We start from the raw sequence: 24,953 nt of genomic DNA, 5'->3' as shown, positions 1-24,953 counted from the left end.
GTCTTCTCCCCACACATGCCAATAAGAGAACAACTTGATCTAGTCCCAACTTCGGGTTGTCTTCTCCTGTGTTTTACCCTCTGACAGTATGAGACGGAGAATGAGATATATATTTGTACAATTCCAAATCCACACTTAGAACATTACTTATCATCTAAAAGTGTAAGAATCACAACAAAACTTGGGTTACCAGCAAGACCACCTCGGTTACATTCACCAAAATGACATGTTCTTCAGCTATTGCAACAACATGATTTTTTAAATGTTTGAACTCTGAACAGTGTGGCTGCCTCAGGCACATTGCACCATATTCTGCTGTGTATAAAGTGCAGTTAAGAGAAATGAGGGCTATCAACTTGGAGAAGGAAGAAAGCAATCTTCAAATAGTTGAAAGAAGCAGGAACTAGATGTGGTCTATGTGACTCTGAGTGACAAAGAAAGGACAAGTACCACAGTCAAGCTCGGTCTAGAGGAGAACTTTCTTTTTTTTTTTTCTTTTTAAGTGTATTCGTTTATTTTGAGAAAGGGACAACATGAGTGGGGGACGGTCAGAGAGAGGGAGAGAGAGAATCCCAAGCAGCCTCCACACTTGTCAGCACAGAGCCCCATGCAGGGCTCGAACCCACGAACCGAGAGACCATGACCTGAGCCGAAATCCAGAGTCAGACACTTAACCGACTGAACCACATGGGTGCCCTGAGGAGAACTGGATAGTCAGACTTCAAAGGCTTTGCTGTGCCCGTCATCAGAGGTGTGCTGACAGTGGACAAGATGACCACTTAGTGGAGATGTTACAGAGTCCAATGGGAAGTTACTTCTTCACATTCCCTTCTATACTCAAGAACCATGGATTCTAAGAAAGTGTTCATTTTAGGATTCTCAGCAATGTTTCTGTTTGTTTGTTTGCTTTGGCCCAGGGTGGGAAATCCTCTCTTTTGGGTAAGATATCTTGTCTTCAGAAGGTGCCTTCCAAAAGGCACCTCTGTCGGTAGAAGGAAGCAGCACATTGACCTGTTGGCATCATTAGCAAGAATATAACTTAAAAAATGTTTTTAAATATTTATTTATTTTTGAGAGACAGAGACAGCATGAGCAGGGGAGGGGCAGAGAGAGAAGGAGACACAGAATAGGAAGCAGGCTCCAGGCTCTGAGCTGTCAGCATAGACCCCCATGCGGGGCTTGAACCCACGCACTGTGAGATCATGACCTGAGCTGAAGTCGGACGCTTAACCGACTGAGCCACCCAGGTGCCCCAGCAAGAACATAACTTGATCCAAACGCCTCCTTCCCCTAGGAAAGCTAAGGATAAACTTGCAAAAAAAAAAAAAAAAAAAGAGAGGGGGGGGACACTTCCAAGCAAGGATGGCCTCAAGGACAGCTCTAAAACAAAATGAGGGGGACAAAAAGGAGATACAAATCAGCTCAGCCAGATGGAGGAAGTCCTCATTCAGAGGCAGAACAGCCCTCTGTTGGACTAGGACCCTGTGGTCCTCTGTGTTCCCAGTTGGCTAAAATCCTTCCTTTCCCCCCACCATCCAGCCCCACTAGTCACGGCTTCTGCAGCAGCTATATGCCAAGGTCAGGAACTGGATCCATATCACTCACTGCTGAATTCCTCCATGGCCGGTACAGAATGTGCCACCCAGAAGGCACTCTGTAGAGCTTTGCTCTTTCCTTATTCTTTCAATGAATGTAAATAAAGTACATGCAAAGGGACAGGCACTAGGCTAGGCATTTAGTGCACAGGGAATAAAACCCAAAAACCAGATGAGGTTCATGCCCTCATGAAGTTCATTCATGGTCTATTGGGGGAGACAGAACAATTAAAAAAAATTTTTTTTAATGTTTATTTATTTTTGAGAGACAGAAAGAGAGAGAGAGAGAGAGAGAGGGAAGTGTGAGCAAGGGAGGGGCAAAGAGCGGGAGACACAGAATCTGAAACAGGCTCCAGGCTCTGAGCTGTCAGCACAGAGCCCGGCACGAAGCTCGAACTCACGGACTGTGAGATCATGACCTGAGCCGAAGTCGGACGCTTAGCCGACTGAGACACCCAGGCGCCCCTGAGACAGAACAATTTTAAAAATAAACAATCTGGGTTCAGAATTATGAATGGAGCTAACTGCAGGTAAGGGGTGAATATGGTGGTGATGGAAGATACTCAGGCTGGGAGGTGAGAAGTGACATTTAAGCACGTGTCAGATGGATGGCAAGGGGACGTGCTGTGTGGTGAACTGGATGGAGAAATAAATGAGTGAGGAGAAGGCTGGCAGGAACCTCTCCTCCTGCCCAGGTATAAAGGGCTAAGAGGCTGCGAGTGCGCCCAACAAAGAGAAGAGTGGCTATTAGTGCCACGTGCAATGCAAGATTCATGTTGTTCACTTTTAAAAACAACCCTGGGGCTGGGTTCCCTTTCTGTAGAAGAGGAAACAGAGCCTCACGGAAAGGCTAGGAAGTAACTGAGTCAGGATGTGAACTCAGTTCCATGAGGCTTTACAACTCACCCTCCTAAAATGTGTACCCCCTGCCCTGTCGGAGGGCAAGGAACATCCTTACCTAGAGTTCCATGTCATGGCAGCTTTGGCCCGCCCCTACGGAGCCCCAGGACTGAGCAGCTGAGAAGCCTTGGGGGCTGCTACCCAGAGAAGATTTGCTTCATCTCTGGTGGGCGTGCACATACCTGGAAACCCACCAGGGTGCTCAGTCCCAGCCCCAGTGTGGGAGCCATTGAGAAAGAGCCAAGGGCCCCAGCCAAGAGCCAAAACCAATCCTTCACCCTCACCTAGAAAGCTATCTGACATCACAGCTATCCTGACTGAATCCTCCTGGGCTGGTGAGGCCACGAGGCCCGGGGAGGCACCCGCACCTGGGATGTGCACATGGCTGACGGAAGGGAGCTGGGTGTGTGGAAAGAAGGAGATCTCAGGTCCAGCCAAGGAATTCAGATCCTCACCCCACTGCTTCCTGGCCTGGAGCCAGCAACGTCTCCCCACCTCAGGTGTCTGTGTGGCTGGGAGGGCAGACAGGAGGTGCCGTTGCCCCACATAAGACCCCTGTAAGGGCTTTGTCACCACCCCACCCAGTTCCACTATACGATAAGGTCCACAAGTCATTGCTTCCCACCTGGTCCCCTTGTGCCTGGAGATAGCTCTGAGCCCAGGAGCGCTGCCTTCGCAACTGGGCGGGCTGAGGGCAGATGAGCAAGGCTCATCTGAGATCAGAGACAATTTCCCCAACTCCCTGTCCCAAATTCTCTCTACCTCCATACAAGATAGACTCCTCCTGCCTCCCCCACGTCACCCGTGACTGGAGTCCTTGTCCTCCTCCTGGCCCCTCAGCACATGCTATATTCAGCCATAGTTGGGGACGAGTATATATTCCCCTGGGCACTTTATCCTACTCCTGAAGTTCTTCCTTTCTTGATAAAAAGCACGAATCGCCAGCATTTCTGGGGTTCCTTCTGGTGTGCCAGGCAGGATGAGCTAAGTGCCTTTACCTCGGTATTTTTATTATTTTATAGCTGAGAAGGGGTCTGTCGGGGTGGAGTCACCCACCCGACTCTCTACGTATTAAGTGCCAGGGCTCAGGTGAGATTGGAAAACAGGTAATCTGACCCCCCAAGTGAGATATTTTCTTATCCCTCCGGATATGCCAACACCCAGTCTTTATCAGAATTCCGGCCTCCCAGCCAGGTGTCGAGCACACGGAAGACACACCCCAAGCCCGACCCAGTGGTGGCACCCTCTGGGGCTGTTGGCATCGTTACCGGTGGTTGGTAGGGTGTCAGGGTTCCAGAGAGCTGGCTCTTGAGCCAGTGAGTCATGGTGCGGTCAGGTACCATTGCCCTTATAAAAGGAAAGTATCTCTCCCGGCTGCAATTTTCCTCTTTGCAAATGAGGATGGTAATACCCACCCTGAAGTGTTTTTATGAGGTTCAAACAAGGCTAAAACAGGGAGGGACCAGTACATAATATACTGATTGCCTTTTATATTTTGCCTAAAGCAGGCAGTAGAGGGGCTCAGAGCCGCTGGAACAAGGCTGCCTGATGCCCCCACTTTGTGATCTTGAGCAAGTCTCTTGACCTTCTATGCCTCAGTGTCCTCTCTTGTAAAACCACTACAAAACCAGAATCTACCTCGCAAGGAGATTACATTCCAAGAGACTGAGGGTACCGACTGCCGAGTCCCAATGCCTAGAGCAGAGCTCGGCAGAGGAAAGGATCTCAGTAAAGAATGAATGGATAAGTAGGCGAAGGAACGTGGCCCCTGGCACAAATAAATACCAATAGATAGTGACCGTGGTGGTTGTATTAGCCTTGCTCTTATCTCTGCCTGGCATGCCTCCCCTCTGGCAAGACCAGCACATCGGCCAAGAATCTCTTCCTCTGGATTTTATATTCCTCTCCATTCAACACTTCAGCCTGTCGGAGATGGGAGATGGACGGCAGGAATGCCAACTCAGGACAGCCTTCCCCTTCCAGATCTTCCAGACCTCTCTGGTTGCCTGCGTTCACACACACACACACACACACACACACACACACACGCCCGAGTCAGAAAAAGAATTTGACAGTCACACCACTGGCTCCTACCGGCGAAGAGTTTTTCTGTGAACTAAAGGTCTTGTTAGTCACTGTTTGGATTGAATTCTGTCAATTATTATCCACCTGGTTATCTCTCCAGAGGTCACAGAAAAGAAAAAAACGTGTGTGTGTTGTGGGTGAGTACGTCTACATGTCATGTGTTGTTTCCATGTGTCAGGTGGCGTTGGGGGAGCTGCTGAATGGGAAGAGGTCTGGTATTTATAGGGTTCGGCTCCCCGGTTTCAATGACCCACCAGGAAATACATGCCTGCGTGAGTGTGCTTAATCCGTGCTCATCCGAAGCGTGCCGGGGTTCCTTTCTCCCCCTCCCTCCTTGCCTCTCTGTTCATATATCCCAGGCTGCCTCCAGCCAGCCTTTGCCCACTCGTCTCGCTGGTCCTGAGCAGACAAAGGTGCAGGGCGTTTCTGAGAATGAACACCTTCTCTGAGACAGCATGGCTCTGCCTGGCTGTCCCCGCAGCGCTGGGAGGAATAGTTCTTTACAAACTCAAGAAGAGCCCGGGGCAGGTGGGGAGGAAGGTGGTCTGCCTGGCGGGCCTCTGGGCAGGGGCTTACCTGCTCAGCCTGTCCCTCTTCTGGGGCTGGGTCCTCTTCCCCCTGTCCTGTTTCCTCATGTGTGCTTACTTATCTGGCCACGAGTTTTTACCTGTGGATCAAAAGGCGGTGCTGATCACAGGTAAGTGGACGGCACTGCAACTCTCACTCAGGGCAGGATCTGGCATTTGCCTCGCCTCAGCGTCACTTTTTCAAAGTAGGTTTCCAGATAAAATACTTGGCATGGAGTAAATGAAAGGGCATCTCCAAGTGTCTTTCACTACAGTGTTTTGGTTTGCTTTTTTCACGAGATGCTCTTGAAGGGGCCGGTGGTTAAGACGGACCGGGAAAGTGACATGTGGGAAAGTGACATGCGCCTAAGCTGTGATTTCGCTCATTTCCCAGGCTAAATAGGCATCCGCAGACCAGCGGTGTTTTGTGTGTTTCGTTGTATACAGGAAAGTTCCATAGGTTTCTTTAGGCTGAAACGGAACGTTACTCTCAGATTAATGTTTGGCTGTGTTCTAGGCTCGGGCTCTTATTCCTTAGAATGTGCAAGAAACTTGCAATGTCAGCCTCTCCTTGCTCTTTGTTGTATGTTTTTTAAATGTCGAAGGGACTCTTACCTAGGTTGAAATTTTGCGGTTTGCCTGGCTGCTGTCAAGAAACTCGTGTCTCATCTGAGCCTTTTGTCTTCAAATCTGTCATTAGATGGCTAATGTTTCTTAATTGGATCAAGTTGGCAGTGTGTCCAGAAGGCAGTAGCTTGTTAGTTCAGCTGCCAGCTTTTTCTTTTTTTTTTTTTTCTTTTGTGTTTCTTTTTCCACTGCAAGTGTGAGGCCAAATTAGATTCCTCTGTGCTGTAAAACTGGTTTGTTTGGTTGTGAAGTTAGAGCTCGGATGGGGCTTTAATTAGGATTACCCACCGATATCCTGACCCAGAAAGTCCTGCCAGGGTGAGGCATCCGCTGTGGAATCCCTTGCGGGGAGTTTATCACCTTGAGGCTGTGACCCGCTGGGATGAAGGCAAATTTGGGGTGTGCATGAAAGCCAATCAGCGACCTTCTCAATTTACTGAGAAATGGACTCAAAATGGTCCATTTTGCCTTTTACATGAACCCAGTAGTGAAATTCTCTCTTAAAATAAGATGTAAATTGGCACGTGTTGCAATTTTGGAGTGCTATGGAAAACAAGCTTCTTCAGTGGAAACAAACAAACAAAACAAACAAAAACCCCAAACAGATTGAAGGTAGAAAATACAGTTGGTCAATGGGACGTTTATCCACATGAATGTCTACAATCCCCTGGAATCATGCCTCTAGAAGACTGGATAGGTTTCCCACTCTTTCACTTGAATTTTCAGGGTTGGCTGGGTGAACAGCTGTTATCATAGTCTAAAAGTCTCTGTTCTGTGTGTAGTGACAAGTACCCATGGTCTTCAGAATAATTCCAGGTTTGTATTTAGTGTACTTTCCCAGTTGTGTGAAAGAAGAAAGAACCATTAAGCATGTTAAAAAATAATAATAATAACAACAGTGATGCTGTGGTTGATGCTAATGGGACATAATCTCTTGGAAGTCTAAATATTCCTGGAAAATCCATTTCAGGAAGCAGGACTCCTCAGGCCGATAAATAAAAATACTAAACCTTAGGGACTCTGGCAAACTTCAAGGTAACTGAGAAAACAGGAATTTTCTCTTGCTTATTTATCTTATCAATGTTCCTCTGCTTTCGAAGATGTAGGCATACAGAAATGTACAAGATACACATCCAAGTCAGTTAGCCTACATCAGCCATTGAAATGTCCTGACTTGTGTTTCATTGCGTGTAAAATGACTGATTCAATTAGGAACTCAAGCCCAGTGACTAATCTCTCCGTGAAATGCTTAGCAATTAGAAAGCTTAGAATTAAGAATGGAGCTATGTCCATTTAAGGGTGACTGAAATGTCCCCTTAAGAATTCTTTGTCCTTCTCATGAGGAATGCCATAGATTCAGTATAATTCGAGAGAAGGTTTCAAGACCTTTGTACTAAGTGGAGAAATGTAAAATGAATTCGTCTAGTAAGACCACAGCTCAGTAACAAATAAGTCACCATGACTTGAAAGAATCTTTGTTTCGGGTTGGCTTATGTTACACATCGATGCACATTTTAGTGTGGTGGGGAGGGGGAGGAAGGAATGTGGCAGTGTGTATCAAAAGCCACACATTTTATTTCTTTATCTGATAATTCAAGATTTAGAAACTTCTCTTGAAGAAATAATCGGAAATATTTAATCGGAATAATATAAAAGGGTAGGCGCCAAGCAAAACGGCATATTCACAAAGTTTACAATCATGAAATATCAAGGGCAGTAATAAGAATGGTGACAGGTTACAGTCCATCCTCCGGGTGTTACAATGGACGAGCATTAAAGATGATGGGGCGCCCGGATGGCACAGTCAGTTGAGCGTCCGACTTCAGCTCAGGTCATGATCTCACGGTTGGTGGGTTCGAGCCCCGCGTCACGCTCTGTGCTGACAGCTCGGAGCCTGGAGCCTACTTCAGATTCTGTGTCTCCCTCCCTCCCTACCCCTCCCCTGCTCATACTCTGTCTGTCTCTCTCTCTCAAAAATGAATAAACTTTAAAAAAAATTTTTTTTTAAAAAGATGAAAACCACAGGACTGTGTCACAGAATGGAAAACCAGGTTAACGGGAGACCCAGGGGATCCAGGTGTTTGAATAAATCTGTACCCATGGCACAGGGGTGGGAAAACACTGGAAGGAAATTGTGAATGGCTGGATTTGAGCGCTTGGATTTGTTTTCCCCCTAGAATTCCTCCAATGCAGTTATATTCCTCATATAACAAAAACATTTTAAGAAGAGAGCACGTTAAAAGGATGAAGTCTATTTTAGGATATTATGGACCCAGAGATAGGAAAATTACAAGGAGAAGTTCAAATAAGTAACTTTTTTCTTTGAGTCCCTCATTTCATTTTGCTAAGACATTCAAACATCTTTTGTTTCAGAGACATATAATTATAGTAAGAAGAAATAAGCAAGCACAGAGCTTTTGAAATGTCATGTTTGTCTTCAAGGCATCTGAAGCCGCAGCGGCCATTCAATTTTTTAAATGGCGGTGAAATTCGTGAGGAGCGGGCCCATAATGACTGTAACAGCATCTCAGGCACAATATAGTGGGGAAAATGTTGAAGTCCTATGGGTTTGGATTCGTATCCAGCATTTAGCTTGCCTTAGGCTGTGTTCTCCGGAAACGGGGCTTGAGATGAGGATCTATGTGAAAGGGATTTATTGGGAGCGTTTCCAAGGAACATTGGTCCTGGGGTATGGAAAACGGATGGGGAAGGGGAAGAAGCCAGGCTGTCCCCATTGGGGGCAAGGGAACTGTAGTCCCAATGCCCTCACACCTGTCAGTCATTAGTTAAGGACTGTCACCCCCCGCCGCCGAGGTGGGGAGGAGGGGAGGCTTAAATTCCCACCACTTGTGGCTTTCCGGGGCCACCCACAGGCAAAGTGAGCTCTAGTATCTGGGGGCAACATGTTGCCTGCTGACAGTGAAGTGATCCATGGATTAGAGCTAACAAAAATGGCCAAGGGATCTAGAGTAGTGTGACATTGCCTGTTACATACTTCTTAGCAGCTGTGTGACCGTTGGTATCCATCTTTGGGCTTTTGAACTTCTGTTTTCCCCTCTGTAGACTGGAAATGACCGTAGATAGACACACACACACAGACACTTATAGATGGCATTAGTGGAGGAGAGAGAGGAAGAAGGAAAGGGGGAGGAGAAAAAAGACAGAGGGAGGGGGGAGGTGATTTTGTGTATCAGGTGGTGAGGGGAAAGGTTTAAGTGTGGGGTTAGGTAGAACAAAGAGACAACAAAACGAAAAAAGGAAAAGGCTGACAATGAAATGGAGAGAAGAAACATTCATTTGTTTATTCAACAACATGAACTGAGTGTTCACTATGTGTTGTATATTGTCCAGAAGCAATGGGGGAAGAAAAATAAAGACCACGCAATTGTTATGTTGCCAAGTGATAGGATCAAAGTTCTCAGTTTCCCTTGACTTTTGACTCACATTCCCTGGATTCCTCCTCCTCCTCCTCCTGTGAGGTGGTGCCTTATCCTTCTCAGCCTACTCTTTGAACTTGGTAGAAATGCAAAGGTAACTTTGGTTTTCTGCCCTCAGGCCTTTCATCCTGGCCCCTCCAGTCTCACCCACCTACCTCCATTCGGTATCTACTGTGTGCAGGGAACACACCCAGAGGGCTTGGCAGTCTGATGGGAGAGATGTGGCCATACCTAACCTTGGCTGTGCAATGGGGCAGGGAAGTGTCTCTGGGAGGATTCCCGAGTGCCTGGAGCCCAGGGGTGGGCGCAGCTCCTGTGTCAGGAGGCTGGGGAAAGCTTGACAACAGACGGACCTCATTAGGGATTAAAAAGTAGCTTTCCAGAGGGAAAATAGGAAGGTTTTCCAGGCCAATTGGTTAAGCCGTTACTATAGAACACAACTAGCACTTGTTAAAACTTGTTGAGTTGGATAATTTTTAATTGGAATTTTCAAAACAGCGCACAATGGGGATGGAATGAAGGGCTGGAAGAAGGATCTGTTTTATGTAGAGGTCCTTATTTTATGCTCCAAACAAAGGGTCCTAGGTGGGTAGTGACCCCTTCTGGGACTTACTAAATAGTCCAATTAAGGTTCTAAAATGGAATACACTCAGTATCCCCTTGGACTTTGGGCTTCTTTGGATTTAACATTAGATTACTAAAATGGATAAACATTGACAGTGGAACATGGGATTAAAAAATGGCATCTCTGTGCTCAGAGCTTCATGTTTTATATTTGATTCTCACAACCCAAATAACTTACATCTTGCAAATAAGGACACTATGTGTCCAAAGTCACCATGACACTAAGTAGCAGAGGTAAGCTAAAACCAGATCAGACGCACCTGAACCAAAAACCATGCTCTTAACCACTATCATGACCAGTGTTATTAACTAGCCATGGTGTCCTGGGTATAAAATGTGTTCATTCAATCAGCAAGTAAATGTTGCAGATGCATTTTGCGCACAAGATTCTGCTTGATGCAGAACTTGGCAGTTGAGTGTGGACGCAAGAGATGCCGAGGACAGAAGATACAATGAAGGTACCATGGAGAGGGAGAGGGATGTTTGAAAAGGGTGATGATTTGAGAGATGCCACATGGTGAATTTGACTTCAGCTTTGATTTTGAGGGCAGTGAGGGGGCAGTGCAGGTGAAAAGCCACTGGCAGTTGGAAATGAAAAACTAGTCCTTGGTTGGGGTTAGAGAAGGAGACTGGGGAACATGAGCCATACAGCTATGGTTAATGCTGCAAGGGAAGAGGTCCCTGAGGTATATAGTAAGGAGTCAGTGCAGTCAGCAGTGAGCCTATAATCTAGCCAGTCTACCGAATTTTTTAAAACGAGCACACATCCAGTTTTATCATTCAGTTTAAACCTTATGAGCCCTCTACAGAGAAGCATAAAAAGGCATTGCTAACTCAGGTAATGTTGTAAAAGTTGGAATGGTGATTTTATTGACATTCTAAACTAAAAAATATTTTTTTAATTAAAAAGTATTTTAATGTTTCATTTATTTTTGAGTGACAGAATCCACGGCGGGCTCCAGGCTCAGGGATGTCAGTACGTAGCCCGACGTGGGGCTTGAACCTGTGAACCATGAGATCATGAACTGAGCCTGAGTTGGACGCTTAACCCACTGAGCCACCCAGGGGCCCCTTGTTAGGCATTCTAGATGGCTTGTTTTGATTGATGGAATGAAAGTCTGCGCCCCCACCCCCCAATGTACTGTAAGCTGTTTGAAGGCAGGAACCAGGTGTCCCTTATGACCATGTCCTTCTTTTCAGTCTCTGAGCACATTGCTAAAACCAATACAATGTCAACCAGTGAATGAGCCATCAGTGAACAAACCAATCTGGTATAATGCACTCCCCCTTTTGTGGTCATTGGCCAGATACAATGGCATTGTCCCAATCTGCCCACTTGCTTAGGCACTTCTTTTTGCTAGGGTCACCTGTGTAGAAAGGACAGAGTGACATGGCTGAGCTCTGGAGGACCCATTGTTCAGCAGTGACTTAATGGTTTGCTCCGGACAGGGCTTTGTGATGACTTGGTTCAGAGCCTGCTCCTGTTTAGCTAGGATGTGGCACAGACAGAACATCCTCTGGCCCTGACCGGGCTCTTGAAACTGCTCTCCCCAGGGTCCCTGTGTCCCAGTCACGAGAATGTGTTCTCCTCTAATCCTTTCCCCCTTCCTAACTTCTCTGGTTCCTGCCTTCCCGCCGACTCTGTCTGTCCTACCTCCTTCCCATTTCTACAGGTGCTTTTTTTCCCCTTATTGATGATTTCTTCGTAAATTCGTCTTCCTTGGTTTAGTCCCTAGATGCCAGCTGTCCCAGATTCCCAGATTCCCTACATTCCCCGTCAGGATCCCTTTACACCTCACACGTTCCAGCAGTCTCCATGAATGGCTCCCGTGCCACCTGTATTCGGGCAATGATCAGTCTCTGTGTCCTTCCCAGTCTTGGTTCCTGCACTCTGCAGCTCATACCCACTCCTTCCTCAGTATCTCCTCCTGGGTGTCCAAGAGCCCGCCTGTCCCCGACTGCACTCGCAAACTATCCCTGAAATCCTGCCATCAGCCCAGCACTCTCTAATCTGTAGATGGTGCAATCACCACCCACCCATCTGCCCAAGTCAGAGAAGTCACAGCCACCTTTGAATCTTCCCATCAATCCACCCAAATCAGAAATCGGACTCATAACTGAGTCTCCTTGACTCTTTCTTTTCTTGCATCACCTCATCCAATGAGTCTTTTCTTCATCACTCAGTGACCTTTCACTGCCTTTGAATTTCTCCCTTCCTTACCATTCTACTGCCTCTCCCTGTGTTCAAAGCTTCTCAAGTGGGCTCTTAAACAGCATCTCTGTTGTTATCCCTGCCCCTCTTTTCTCTATCCTCATCCTGCAGCCAGAATCATGCCTTTCTAGAATACAAAGCTAACCAGTCCCTGCTTCCCTGTTAAAATCCGTCTATTTCTCTATAAAGTCCAAATTTCTTGTGTGCAAAGGTTCTTGACAATGGAGGATATCATATGCTACCTCTCTACTCCCCAAGTTCCAAGGCAAGTTCTGGATACCTATTAGCGATTCTAAAAGTTGTAAGCTATCCAAGCACTGTACAAAAAAAAAAAAAAGTACATTTAAGATAGGTCAAGAGTTGCCAGGGAGGTAAAACCTGAGGTTTTCAGAGGATTCCAGGTACAAACAAGTTCTTATCTGAAAAAAATGATCAAAGATTATCTTTGTCTACACCCTCAAGGCCATAGCTGCCTTGTCCATTTGTTTATGTCAGTATCTAGATCTTAATTACTCTGCAGATTTCGGAATCCTCTGTTTATGCTCCTAAAGATGAACACTTTGTAGGTGGCATTCCTTTGCCCCATCATCCAACTTCTTGACTTAGGGGTTTGATGCTAGGCTCTCAGAGGCAGGAATTAGATTAGATCATAGGGTGTCCATATGTATGTGTGAGGACATGGTGTGGGAAAAATTTCTGAGGCAAGGCCAGAGGCATCAGGTTAATGGGTAGATGGTTCAGATAGTTCTGTTACACTGAGCCCGACAGAGATAAGCAGAGGACCTGGAATGAAAGAAATCAGTAAATCCAGTTCCCAAAGAAGACAAGATGGGAGCAAAGTAAGCAGGGAGCAATGATGGAGTGGAGTGGGGGAACATGTCCAGGTTGAATGATCCAGGGACCCCTGGGACTTTCATCCCAGCCACCATCATCGTCACAAAGTGGCATCTTCTCTTTAACACAGGATTCACTACATGCAATACTCTGGTGCTCCCTGACTCCCTCACATCATGAGATTCTTCCTCTGTGCTCAGAAACCCCAATTCCCATTGACTTTGTGCCATAAACAGAACATTGGAAAGATAGGTATCCACTGGAAAACAATTCTAAAATTCAAGAAGAGAAGCCATTAGGAACCTTGTGTTGAATGCCCTTTGTGTGCAAAGGACTCAAGGTCCTGGGCCAGAGGCATGTTAATTTGAGTCAGTGCCCAACATTGTCTTAGACTGAATAGAAAGAACCCAAATTCTACTTTTATGGGTCAGAGGCTCTGATAGGTCAGTTGAAACACTGGAAAAGGACTGGGTTTCATTGAATTCTATTCTAAAAACTTATGTCTACTAAAGTCCTGAGGCCTACAGAGTCAAAGCAAACCTGGGCATCATGAAGAAAGTGATTAGAAACAAAACCAAACTTATGTTTCTTTCTTAAAACAGAGCCATAACATATGGGCACCTACAGGTCTGGTCACTGTCATTTGGGGTGGGAAGTAGGGTGCAGTGGTTAAGACTATACACTCGAGACCGTGACTGATCTGGCTATCAACTCATACCTTGCCACTAACTAGCTTTCTGAACTAAGGTAAGTGAGTTGACCTCTCTGAACTTAAGTTTCCTTATCTGTAAAACAGAACTAATCATAAGACTGATCTCACTGGGATTATTGCCAGGATGGAATGAAACAACACACATAAAGGACCATTTGTAGGTGGTGATTCGCACTGAGCCAAACAGGGCAGCCTCAGGGTGCTGATCAGATAGTCAGAGGATAAGGTTGCTAAAAGAGCCCCCCAACTCTGGAAAGAGAAGAAAGAGAGTGCGCATGATTGCAACAGGCCCTGGAATATGAGATAGGAATTCACTTCCTTAGAATCCTCCCTTCCAACACCCACACCTTTTTGCACTTACAGTTTGAGAGAAGTTGTAGAATGAGCCACAGGAAGCGTGTGTCCACACACAGATAGTAAACCAGTAAGTCATCTTAGGGGGACATCGTTATAGGACAACAGTGTAGTGGGTAGGGTTCCACTGCATCCTGTTGCCCAGGCAGGGTTTGGTCACATGCAAGGGGTCTCCCATACCCCACTCCACTCATTACAGGTCAGTTGTGATTCTGGGGAGGCAGGGGGAGAGGGGGGAAGGGGGAAAAACCTCCTGCTCTGCCACTGTGAGGTTTACACAACCAATCATCTCCCAGTGCTCTTTTCAGGATCATCCCTTTCATCCAGTGAGGTTATTTGAATAGTCTCAGTGATGGAAAGCCCACTACATTTTCAGGAAAACCATTCCACTCTTATACAATGCTAATAGTTATAAATATCTTCCTTCTAATGAGCCAAAATATGCCTCCTTGAAACATCCATCAATGCACTTAGTTCTGTCCTTGGAAGTCATGCAATCTAATTAAAACACTCTTTTGCATGATAGCTCTTGAAAAATGTGGAGACTGTATCATATCATAGCCAAATCTGCTTTGAACTAAATCTCATTCCTTTTACCATTCCTCCCATGACTGGGTTTCCAGAACTTTCATTATTCTCCTCAGCCTTCTCTGGACCACTTCCAGTTTGTTGACATTCCTTTGAGATGTTGACTCAGACTTCACATCATGTACCATCTTGGTCTCTGGGCAACAAACCAGATGGGAGCTAATGAGGTGAAGTGAAATCAGAATAAGGTTCTTCATCAGATGTTATTGCTTTGTTTAGCAGGGTCGGTCGGTAACAACCCCTTTTCCCAGCTGAATTCTGAAATGATTGGGCTAGAGGAGCAAGGCAGGTAGAGATGGAGACATTGGCTCTATTCCTGAAAAAAAAGCATTGGAAAAGTGTCTTGGATGTGTGATGCTCCATGCCCACTCTAGGCAGAGATGAAAAGTCTTAAACCTCGCCCACAGGGTAGGATGTGGATTAGACAGCTTTGCCAGCAGATCTCAATATTATAGACATTTTGCCAGCCAGAAGGTCATGAGGAAGAGTGGAATGTTTCCATGTGACACTCTACCCTCTGGAGTTCTCTCCTCTACTTCTCAGTCCTGATTGTTCTGAAGTGGTGAGTTTGCGAATTGCTCTGCATTGTCCTTTTGCCTCCTAGGCTAGAGAGAGAAGAGATCTTTGCATTGACTGATACATTCTTGTCCCGTTCTGTCAAACTCAGCAGATAATTTGCTCTACCTCTGCAGGGGAGAAGAGAGCAGGAGACAGGGGCCAGGAGTATCACACTGCTAGACATCTCTCCATATTGAAGGAAGTATAGGAAGTGGAGAAGTGTTCCCCCTAAGTTTAGGCTCTGGAAACCAGCTCTCTGCATGGAGGATGCTGTTTCAAAACTGCAATTTGTGTGACAGAGGTCCAGGGAGGTTTGACTGCAAACTTAAATGGAGTCAATGGTCAGCTATTTGCCCACAACTTCCTCCCCGCAATGCCTCCACCTTCCCCCAACAAAAATACATATACAAAGCTTCACTCTTAAGATGCACAATATCTTTTTTTAACATTTATTTATTTTTGAGAAAGAGAGAGAGAGAGAGAACGAGCAGGGGAGGGGCACAGTGAGAGACAGAGGATCCAAAGTGGGCTTTGCACTGTCATCAGAGAGCCTGATGTAGGGCTCAAACTCATGGACTGTGAGATGATGACCTGAGCCGAAGTCGGATGCTTAACCGACTGAGCCACCCAGGTGCCCCAAGATGCACAATATCTAAATGACAGTATTAGACCATTCACTGGATCTGGGCCCTTGAATAAGCTGCTTCACTTCTCTGTGGGAAATTTTCCTCATTTATAAAATATGAATCATGATTGGTACCTCTTCTCAGGATTAAATAAGATTATGATATATATATGCTGCATGGCACATAGTAGATGCTTCATGGAATATAATGACTTTTCCCTTTTCCTCATCTTGTCCTGTCTAATAATCCTCTTGGTAAGGAGACAAACAAAATAAGAGTTTGGTAGTTTTGCTTTCTGTACCATTCATGAATGCCACCTCACTGGCCTCGTTCAATGGTGCCCTACTCCTTTGTTCATTTGTGTTATGACCATTTGTTGACTGGCTAGTCCTCTTTTTGTGGTTAACTGGCTCCTGCAGGCCTGTCTAATCTGGGGTTTTGCCTACAGATGCTTTTCTTACAGGTGAGTAGGGCTTCTCTTATACTGAGACCCTTGGTTCTGTGTCATGTCTACCTAGGGTTCTTGCCCTGCTAAGCTCTGGCTTCATCTGAGAGTTCCTTCTATGACCACTTTGGCCTCTTGAATTTTCTCCCTTGATTTTTCTCAGCCTTGACCCTTCCTCTGAGTTGTCTTTTCAGTTTTTCTATTGGATAGAGAGTCTTTTGAGGGCATTGGGTTATGAAGATCTTGCGTTGGGCAAAATGTTCGGCAGCCACATGTTCTTCTGAGTCTCCATCCATGTATGAGACATGGTGGGGATTGCGGTGCTGAAAGTGATAAGGGTGTGTGACCCACCTGAGCTGTGGAGGGAGACACAGCTGCTTGTTTTCACAGTTCACGCTTCAATAACTGCTTGTTGATTGTCTATTGCATACACTTGATTTATATATTTGGGTTCTTTCAAGTTGGGGCATAAACATTTACAACTGTTAGTTCTTCTTGATAGATAGACCCCTTAATTATGATATAATGCCCTTCTTCATCTCTTGTTATAGTCTTTGGTTTAAAATCTCATTTGATATAAGTATGGCTGCTCCAGCTTTCTTTTGACATCTAGTAGCATGATAGATGGTTCTCCATCCCCTCACTTTCAATCTGCAGGGGTTCTCAGGTCTAACATGAGTCTCTTATAGACAGCATATAGATGGATCTTGGTTTTCTGTCCATTCTGATACCCTATGTCTTTTGATAGGGGCATTTAGTCCATTTACATTCAGAGTGATTATTGAAAGATATGGATTTAGGGTCATCGTGTTATCTGTAGGTTTCATTCTTTCTTGTGCTTGTGGTGATGTCTCTGGTCCCTTGCAGGGTTCCACTCACAGAGTCCCCCTTAGAATCTCCTGCAGGCCTGGTTTAGTGATCATGAACTCCTTGACTTTTTGTTTGTCTAGGAAAACCCTTATCTCTCCTTCTATTCTGAATGACAGCTTTGCTGGATAAGAGATTCTTAGCTGCAGATTTTTCCTATTCAGTACATAGACTATTTCTTGCCTGACAACTTTCAGTGGACAGGTCTGTTACTACCCTCATGTGTCTCCCTTGTAGGTTAAGACCTGTTTGTCCCTAGCTGCTTTCAGAATTCTCTTTACCTTTGTATTTTGCCAGTTTCACTATGGTATGTCATGGTGTTGGCCTGTTTGTGTTGACTGTGAAGGGAGTTCTCTGTGCCTCCTGGTATTGGCACACTTGAGATACAATGGGCAGTAAGGACAGACAAGGTCTCTGCTCTCATGAAGCTTAATTCTAGCAGAGGAAGACATAAAACAAACAAACTAATAACTAGATAAGGTAACATCAGCACGGCAAGACTTTGATGGCATGGGTAATTATTCTACTGGGCTACTAAGAGCTACCTTTTATTAGGGGCTCCTAATGCCAGGCACCGTGACTAGTATTTCTGTGCCTAATTTCATTTAATTCTCAAAAACACCAGATAAGGTCATTTTTTTTAAATATGAAAAGTTTTAAGTATTCAAAAAGTAGTAGGAATATTGACAACATGCTCAATATGCGTATTCTAGAACAACCATAATCAAGGGATGGATGAGATAATTTCTGTTACTATCTATCCTATTACTGTTACCAATCCCATTTAGAGATGAAGAAATCGAGGCTTTCGAGGGATCACATAACTAAGGTCTATACCATAAAATAAGTCAGCAGCAGTGCTAGAATTCAAATGCAGGCTATTCTATTCCTATTGTAATTCAAGGGATGACACAAGCAGTGAAGACAAGGGGTGACAGGTATGCCCCCTGAGGGAAAGGGGCCATGACTGCCAAATATTTCAGACATGCGAAGCTGTCCCAAGTATCTTTGGCTTCCACATTCAGACCCAGGGTCCTGCAGTAAAGCTGTCTTTCAGCAATAAAAAGAGGACTCTATCATCCAGAGAGGCTCGCCTTGGCAGCTCCAGAGAACCCTAAGAACTGAACAGCCAGGAACTTCCCCAGGGCTTCTCTCTAGTAGCAAAGCTATTATGTCTCCACTGAGAAGCCATTAGTGCCCTATGCAAAATGCCTTCTCATTGCTCTTGGAGTCAGTCAGTCATTGTTTTCCAAATATTCCCAGCTGTGCCCTGGGGCTGTCACTTGGCTACCTCTAGGTTATTACTTCAAACTTACCTTGTGTGTTGTTGAGTTTTACAATGTTTTTGGTCGTGTAGGAAGGGGATGAGAATCCATTCATTCATTATTTCATGAATAATTCCTGAGCACTCTGTGTCAGGTAGTGGGAATACAGAGGCAAACAGCACACATCCATTACATTGAATAAACTTCCAGTGTAGTGGGGGAGACAGAAAGAAACCAGGATGTCACAAGGCAGTACGACATGTAAGAGTTCAGAGAAGTAGCAGAGTGAGAGGACAGAAGTCCACCCAAGAGTCTACAGCAGAGGCCATGGGTTTGGAGAACAATCAGTGAGTTATAGGGACTTTATGGTGGAAGATTCAGAGGATTTGTTGGCTCCTTGGATCTAGGTAGAGAAGAAGAGACTTTCCCACCCCTAATCTTCATCCAAGCCCTCTTGTAGTTCCTTTTGACCATCTTTCTGGCCAGATGAACTGTGAACTCCATGAAGGCAGCAATACATAAAGCATGGTGCTCACAACAGCCTCAAGGAATGAATTCATGAACCAATGAATGTAGAGAATAATTCCGAGGGTCTGAGAATGATTCTTACAACTAAGAGAAACAATGGCTTTTGAGACACTGAGGGGGAAGATGCTGACTTTGAAGAAAAGATAAAGCCTTTTGTTGGAGACGTGGTAAACTTGAGATGCCAAGGTTGTATCCAGGCAGAGATGTCCGAGAGAAAGAAGGTTAAAATCCAAGAAGGAACTCACGACTGGAGATACAACTAGGTTAGCCTTCCACATAGGTGGGATAAATGAAGATCTGGAAGGTAAAATGACCCATGAGAGAAAAGTATAGATAGAGATTAGGACAGGGAGCTGGGCAGTGGAGTCCACCCAAATCTACAGGATAGGAGGTGGGAGGTAGACCTGCAATGTTGTAGGGTTCCAAGGAAGAGAAAGTTTCCAAGAGAAAGAGTTATAAACGAGATTCAATATGGAGGAGAGACTGTAAGAGATGACAAGATATCTCTGGATTCAATGCCCTGGGAAGTACTGATTGAAAAGAATCGTTTCAGTAAAGGGTATGAGGAGCCCCAGTGCAAGGACAATGAGGAGACGGTGTTAGTGGGAAACTGTGGAGTTTTGAGAACACTGGTGGGAAAAGCAAGGAGCAGGATGGGAGATTAGCTCTAGGGAACAGTAAGATCAAAAGAAGAAATTTGGTTTCAACCTTCTGCATGTTGCTGTCCAGTTCTCCCAGCACCATTTGTTAAAGAGACTGTCTTTTTTCCATTGGATATTCTTTCCTGCTTTGTCAAAGATTAGTTGGCCATACTTTTGTGGGTCTAGTTCTGGGGTTTCTATTCTATTCCATTGGTCTATGTGTCTGTTTTTGTGTCAATACCATTCTGTCTTGATGATTACAGTTTTGTAGTAGAGGCTAAAGTCTGGGATTTTGATGCCTCCTGCTTTGGTCTTCTTCAAAATTACTTTGGCTATTCGGGGACTTTTGTGGTTCCATATGAATTTTAGGATTGCTTGTTCTAGCTTTAAGAAGAATGCTGGTGCAATTTTAATTGGGATTGCATTGAATGTGTAGATAGCTTTGGGTAGTATTGACATTTTGACAATATTTATTCTTCCAATCCATGAGCATGGAATGTTTTTCCATTTCTTTATATCTTCTTCAATTTCCTTCCTAAGCTTTCTACAGTTTTCAGCATACAGATCTTTTACATCTTTGGTTAGATTTATTCCTAGGTATTTTATGCCTCTTGGTGCAATTGTGAATGGGATCAGTTTATTTGTCTTTCTGTTGCTTCATTATTAGTGTGTAAGAATGCAACTGATTTTTGTACATTGATTTTGTATCCCGCAACTTTGCCGAATTCATGTGTCAGTTCTAGCAGATTTTTGGTGGAGTCTATCGGATTTTCCATGTATAATATCATGTCATCTGCAAAAAGTGAAAGCTTGACTTCGTCTTTGCCAATTTTGATGCCTTTGATTTCCTTTTGTTGTCTGATTGCTGATGCTAGCACTTCCAACACTATGTTAAACAACAGCGGTGAGAGTGGACATCCCTGTCGTGTTCCTGATCTCAGGGAAAAAGCTCCCAGTTTTTCCCCATTGAGGATGATGTTAGCTGTGGGCTTTTCATAAATGGCTTTTATGATCTTTAAGTATGTTCCTTCTATCCCGACTTTCTTGAGGGTTTTTATTAAGAAAGGATGCTGAATTTTGTCAAATGCTTTTTCTGCATCGATTGACAGGATCATATGGTTCTTATCTTTTCTTTTATTAATGTGATGTATCATGTTGATTGATTTGCGAATGTTGAACCAGCCCTGCATCCCAGGAATGAATCCCACTTGATCATGGTGAATAATTCTTTTTATATGCTGTTGAGTTCGATTTGCTAGTATCTTATTGAGAATTTTTGCATCCATATTCATCAGGGATATTGGCCTGCAGTTCTCTTTTTTTACTGGGTCTCTGTCTGGTTTAGGAATCAAATAATACTGGCTTCATAGAATGAGTCTGGAAGTTTTCCTTCCCTTTCTATTTCTTGGAATAGCTTGAGAAGGATAGGTATTATCTCTGCTTTAAACGTCTGGTAGAACTCCCCTGGGAAGCCATCTGGTCCTGGACTCTTATTTGTTGGGAGATTTTTGATAATCGATTCAATTTCTTTGCTGGTTATGGGTCTGTTCAAGCTTTCTATTTCCTCCTGATTGAGTTTTGGAAGAGTGTGGGTGTTTAGGAATTTGTCCATTTCTTCCAGGTTGTCCAGTTTGTTGGCATACAGTTTTTCATAGTATTCCCTGATAATTGCTTGTATTTCTGAGGGATTGGTTGTAATAATTCCGTTTTCATTCATGATTTTATCTATTTGGGTCATCTCCTTTTCTTTTTGAGAAGCATGGCTAGAGGTTTATCAATTTTGTTTATTTTTTCAAAAAACCAACTCTTGGTTTCATTGATCTGCTCTACAGTTTTTTTTAGATTCTATATTGTTTATTTCTGCTCTGATCTTTATTCGTTCTCTTCTGCTGGGTTTAGGGTGTCTTTGTTTTCTGCTTCTATTTCCTTTAGGTGTTCTGTTAGATTTTGTATTTGGGATTTTTCTTGTTTCTTGAGATAGGCCTGGATTGCAATCTATTTTCCTCTCAGGACTGCCTTCACTGCGTCCCAAAGTGTTTGGATTATTGTATTTTCATTTTCCTTTGTTTCCATATATTTTTTAATTTCTTCTCTAATTGCCTGGTTGACCCATTCATTCTTTAGTAGGGTGTTCTTTAACCTCCATGCTTTTGGAGGTTTTCCAGATTTTTTCCTGTGGTTGATTTCAAGCTTCATAGCATTGTGGTCTGAAAGTATGCATGGTATGATCTCAATTCTTGTATATTTATGAAGGGCTGTTTTGTGACCCAGTATGTGATCTATCTTGGAGAATGTTCCATGTGCACTTGAGAAGAAAGTATATTCTGTTGCTTTGGGATGCAGAGTTCTAAATATATCTGTCAAGTCCATCTGATCCAATATATCATTCAGGGCCCTTGTTTCTTTATTGACCGTGTGTCTAGATAATCTATCCATTCTTGTAAGTGGGGTGTTAAAGTCCCCTGCAATTACCACATTCTTATGAATAAGGTTGCTTATGTTTGTGAGTAATTGTTTGGAGGGTGGGTGATGGGTATTGAGGAGGGCACCTGTAGGGATGAGCACTGGATGTTGTATGGAAACCAATTTGACAATAAATTTCATATATTAAAAAAAAAGAAATTTGGGGGATGGAGAAAATTGGGGGAGTGATTTTGGAAGACCCAAAGGAAGACCTCAGGGAAGAAGACAATGACAGTACCAAAAGGATTGTGGCAGTCGACAAAGTTAGTCCAAGGAATAAAGAAAAAGTAAAAGCCATGAGTATCTCAACTTTTGTTCTGGTTAGTTTACAAGACTAATATGTAAAACGATTGGTTAAAAAGGCAATTTTCTTACATAGCAAATCTTCATAGTTTTTAATGCCTGTTACAGTTATAGGGTAGTTATGCGAAGAAAGTGAACTAAGGCATGCCAAATGCTTAACATGGCACCTGGCAACATATAGTACATACCCGGTGAATGCTTCTTAGGAAAATGGAGGAGACAAAAGACAATAAAGTAATCAGAGATAGCATCACAGTGGAAATAATACCAACTATTTTGCGGGCTGGAACAGCTCATCTCCATGTTGGGCTGCTATCTCTCTATCCCTAACAAGTTAAATTAGATCTCTCCTATCGATGCCGTTTTCATCAGTTTCATCAACCTTTAGGAGTGTTTGTTTAATATCTTCTTCCTCCCAAAGCAGTAGTTTTCGACTGGGAGAAATTTTGCTTCCTAGGGGACATTTTAGTGTTGTCTGAAGAGATTTTTGGTTGCCTTAACTCAGAGGCATGGGAACATGCTATTGGCATCTAGTGGGTAGAAGTCAGGGATGCTGCTACACAACACAGAGTGCACAGGTCAGCCCACCGCAGAGAACTGTTTGATCTCAGATGCCAATACTGCTGAGTTGAAACACTCTGCCCTATAGACCAGGGGCCATATCATTCTCATAAATCGTGGGATCCCAAATGCCAACTACAGAGCAAGTTTCATGATGGACACCCAATAATAATAAAAGGAAACAGGGTCTGAACTGGAGCTTACAGAATAGACCAGGTCGGAATGTATTTTCTTCTGCTTTGAGTGCATAGTGGTAGATGGTACATGAAGTTATTTGGAAAGAAAGTTCACAAAGGAGACTGTAAATATTCTAACCCCAAAGGGAAAGAAGAGATAAACAGCCTCGGGGCTTCACCAGGAGACTGACATTGCTGTAAACAAGAGAGTCACAGAACAAAAGGTCTGGAACCGCAGGTAACACAAGAACACCCAAGACTATGAGCAGTTCATTGTTTTGACAGATAGAATTCAGTCAACCACTGAAGCAGCAGAGATAGAATTTTAAATAGACACAAAATAGAGAGCATTTCTTTGGTAACGCACAAAGGTGAGACTCTTCAGCACACCATGGGCTGCCATGCACACAGAGAAGGCTCCACCTTGGGAGTCTGGTGAATGCCAACCATCACGGTACATTAGAATCACCTTGAAAGCACCCTGATGTGGGGCACCTCGGTGGCTCAGTCAGTTGAGCGTCAGACTTCAGCTTGGGTCATGATCTTACAGTCTGTGAGTTTGAGGCCCACATCGTTGGGCTCTGTGCTGACAGCTCACAGCCTGAAACCTGCTTCAGATTCTGTGTCTCCCTCTCTCTCTGCCTCTCTCTCTCTCTTAAAAACAAATAAACATTAAAAATAAATAAGGCATCCTGATGTTTGGGAACCAGCTCCCAGAGCTCAGGTTTACTTGATCTAAGATGTGTGTCTTGAGCACTGATGCTTTTTCGAGCGTCCCCATCCCTGGTGAAGCTAAAGTATAGCTCTACGTTGAGAACGAACTACAGCTCAAAGCCTTATATAAGCAATTCCTTCAACACCTTATGTAGCCAATTCCACTGAGGGTCTCAGAATTTACGTGTCTGAAACTGAGCTCTTGATTTGGGTCCCCTCCTACTTCGTGTTGCTGGTGAGCCGCACCACCCAGCACCCCGCTGAGACCAGAATCTCTGAGAGTCTCTGTTAATCCCTGTTTCTCCTCCTTCTATCTGCAAATCCAATTCATTCCTGGCACTGTCACTGGCATTTTCAGAAGGCATCTTGACAGAGCCAGTGCTCTCCTTGTCCATGGTCTCTGCGCCAAAGCTGCTGTCGTTTCTTCCTGGGATTCCACGCTTGCCCTTCCAATCCATTCTCTGAGAGGTAGCCAGAGAGCCCCTCTCTTATTTAAGACCCACCAAAGGCTTTCCACTGTAGGGAATACAAGCCCAAACTTCTGCCCAAGACCGGAAGCCCTGCATGATCTGGCCTCTCTCATACCACCCCTCTCTCCTGTACTCATCAGCTTGAAACATCAAGCTTTTCCTGGCATTATAGCTTTTGCTGTTTATTTCACCTGGAATGCTTGGGTGGGGAGCCCCTTTACAGGGCTGGCTTCTTTCTTTTCATGTGTTAGCCTAAATCAGTCTCAGTCTTGGAACCATACACATTTTAGGCCAAAGAATTCTTTTTTTGCTGGGACTGTCCCGTGTATTGTAGAATGTTTAGAAGCATACATGGCCTCTATCACTAGATGCTAGTAGCATCTCACTCCTCAGTTGTGACAACCAAAAATGTCTCCAGACATTGTCAGGTGTCCCATGGGAACAAAATCATTGGCTAGTTGAAACACTACTGGTTTAAATATTACCTTCTTCTTCTACTATTTTTAAATGTTTATTTATTTTGAGAGAGAGAGAGAGAGAGTGCTCAAGAGCAGGGAGGAGGCAAAAAGAGAGAAAGAGAGAGGGAGAGAGAGAGAATCCCAAGCAGGATCTGCACTGTCAGTGCAGAGCTCACCTTGGGGCCTAATTCCACAAATCCTGAGATCACGACCTGATTCGAAATCAAGACTCAGATATCTAATCGAATGAACCACCCAGGTGCCCCTAAATATTACCTTCTTGAGGAGGTGTTCCCTGGCGTCCAGGCTTTAAGCCTCCAGTTGGTATTCTCAATCTCCATATC

At 44.4% G+C, this 24,953-nt stretch overlaps 1 protein-coding gene across 1 annotated transcript in view; it reads left to right on the top strand.

The window, feature by feature from the left end:
- The first annotated feature begins 4,779 nt into the window (after positions 1-4,779).
- The window catches only part of HSD17B2 (hydroxysteroid 17-beta dehydrogenase 2), a 90,772-nt gene continuing 70,598 nt past the window's right edge, over positions 4,780-24,953 (top strand). The window contains exon 1 of the mRNA XM_015082212.3: positions 4,780-5,277. Coding sequence (XP_014937698.1) covers positions 5,013-5,277 — 265 coding nt within the window. The 5' untranslated portion in view covers positions 4,780-5,012. The remainder of the gene's footprint in view (positions 5,278-24,953) is intronic.

The sequence above is a fragment of the Acinonyx jubatus genome, chromosome E2, assembly GCF_027475565.1.
Source record: "Acinonyx jubatus isolate Ajub_Pintada_27869175 chromosome E2, VMU_Ajub_asm_v1.0, whole genome shotgun sequence".
NCBI classification, from domain to species: Eukaryota; Metazoa; Chordata; class Mammalia; order Carnivora; family Felidae; genus Acinonyx; species Acinonyx jubatus.
Note: the sequence above shows the minus strand (reverse complement) of the source record. Positions and strands in the feature narration are given on the sequence as shown.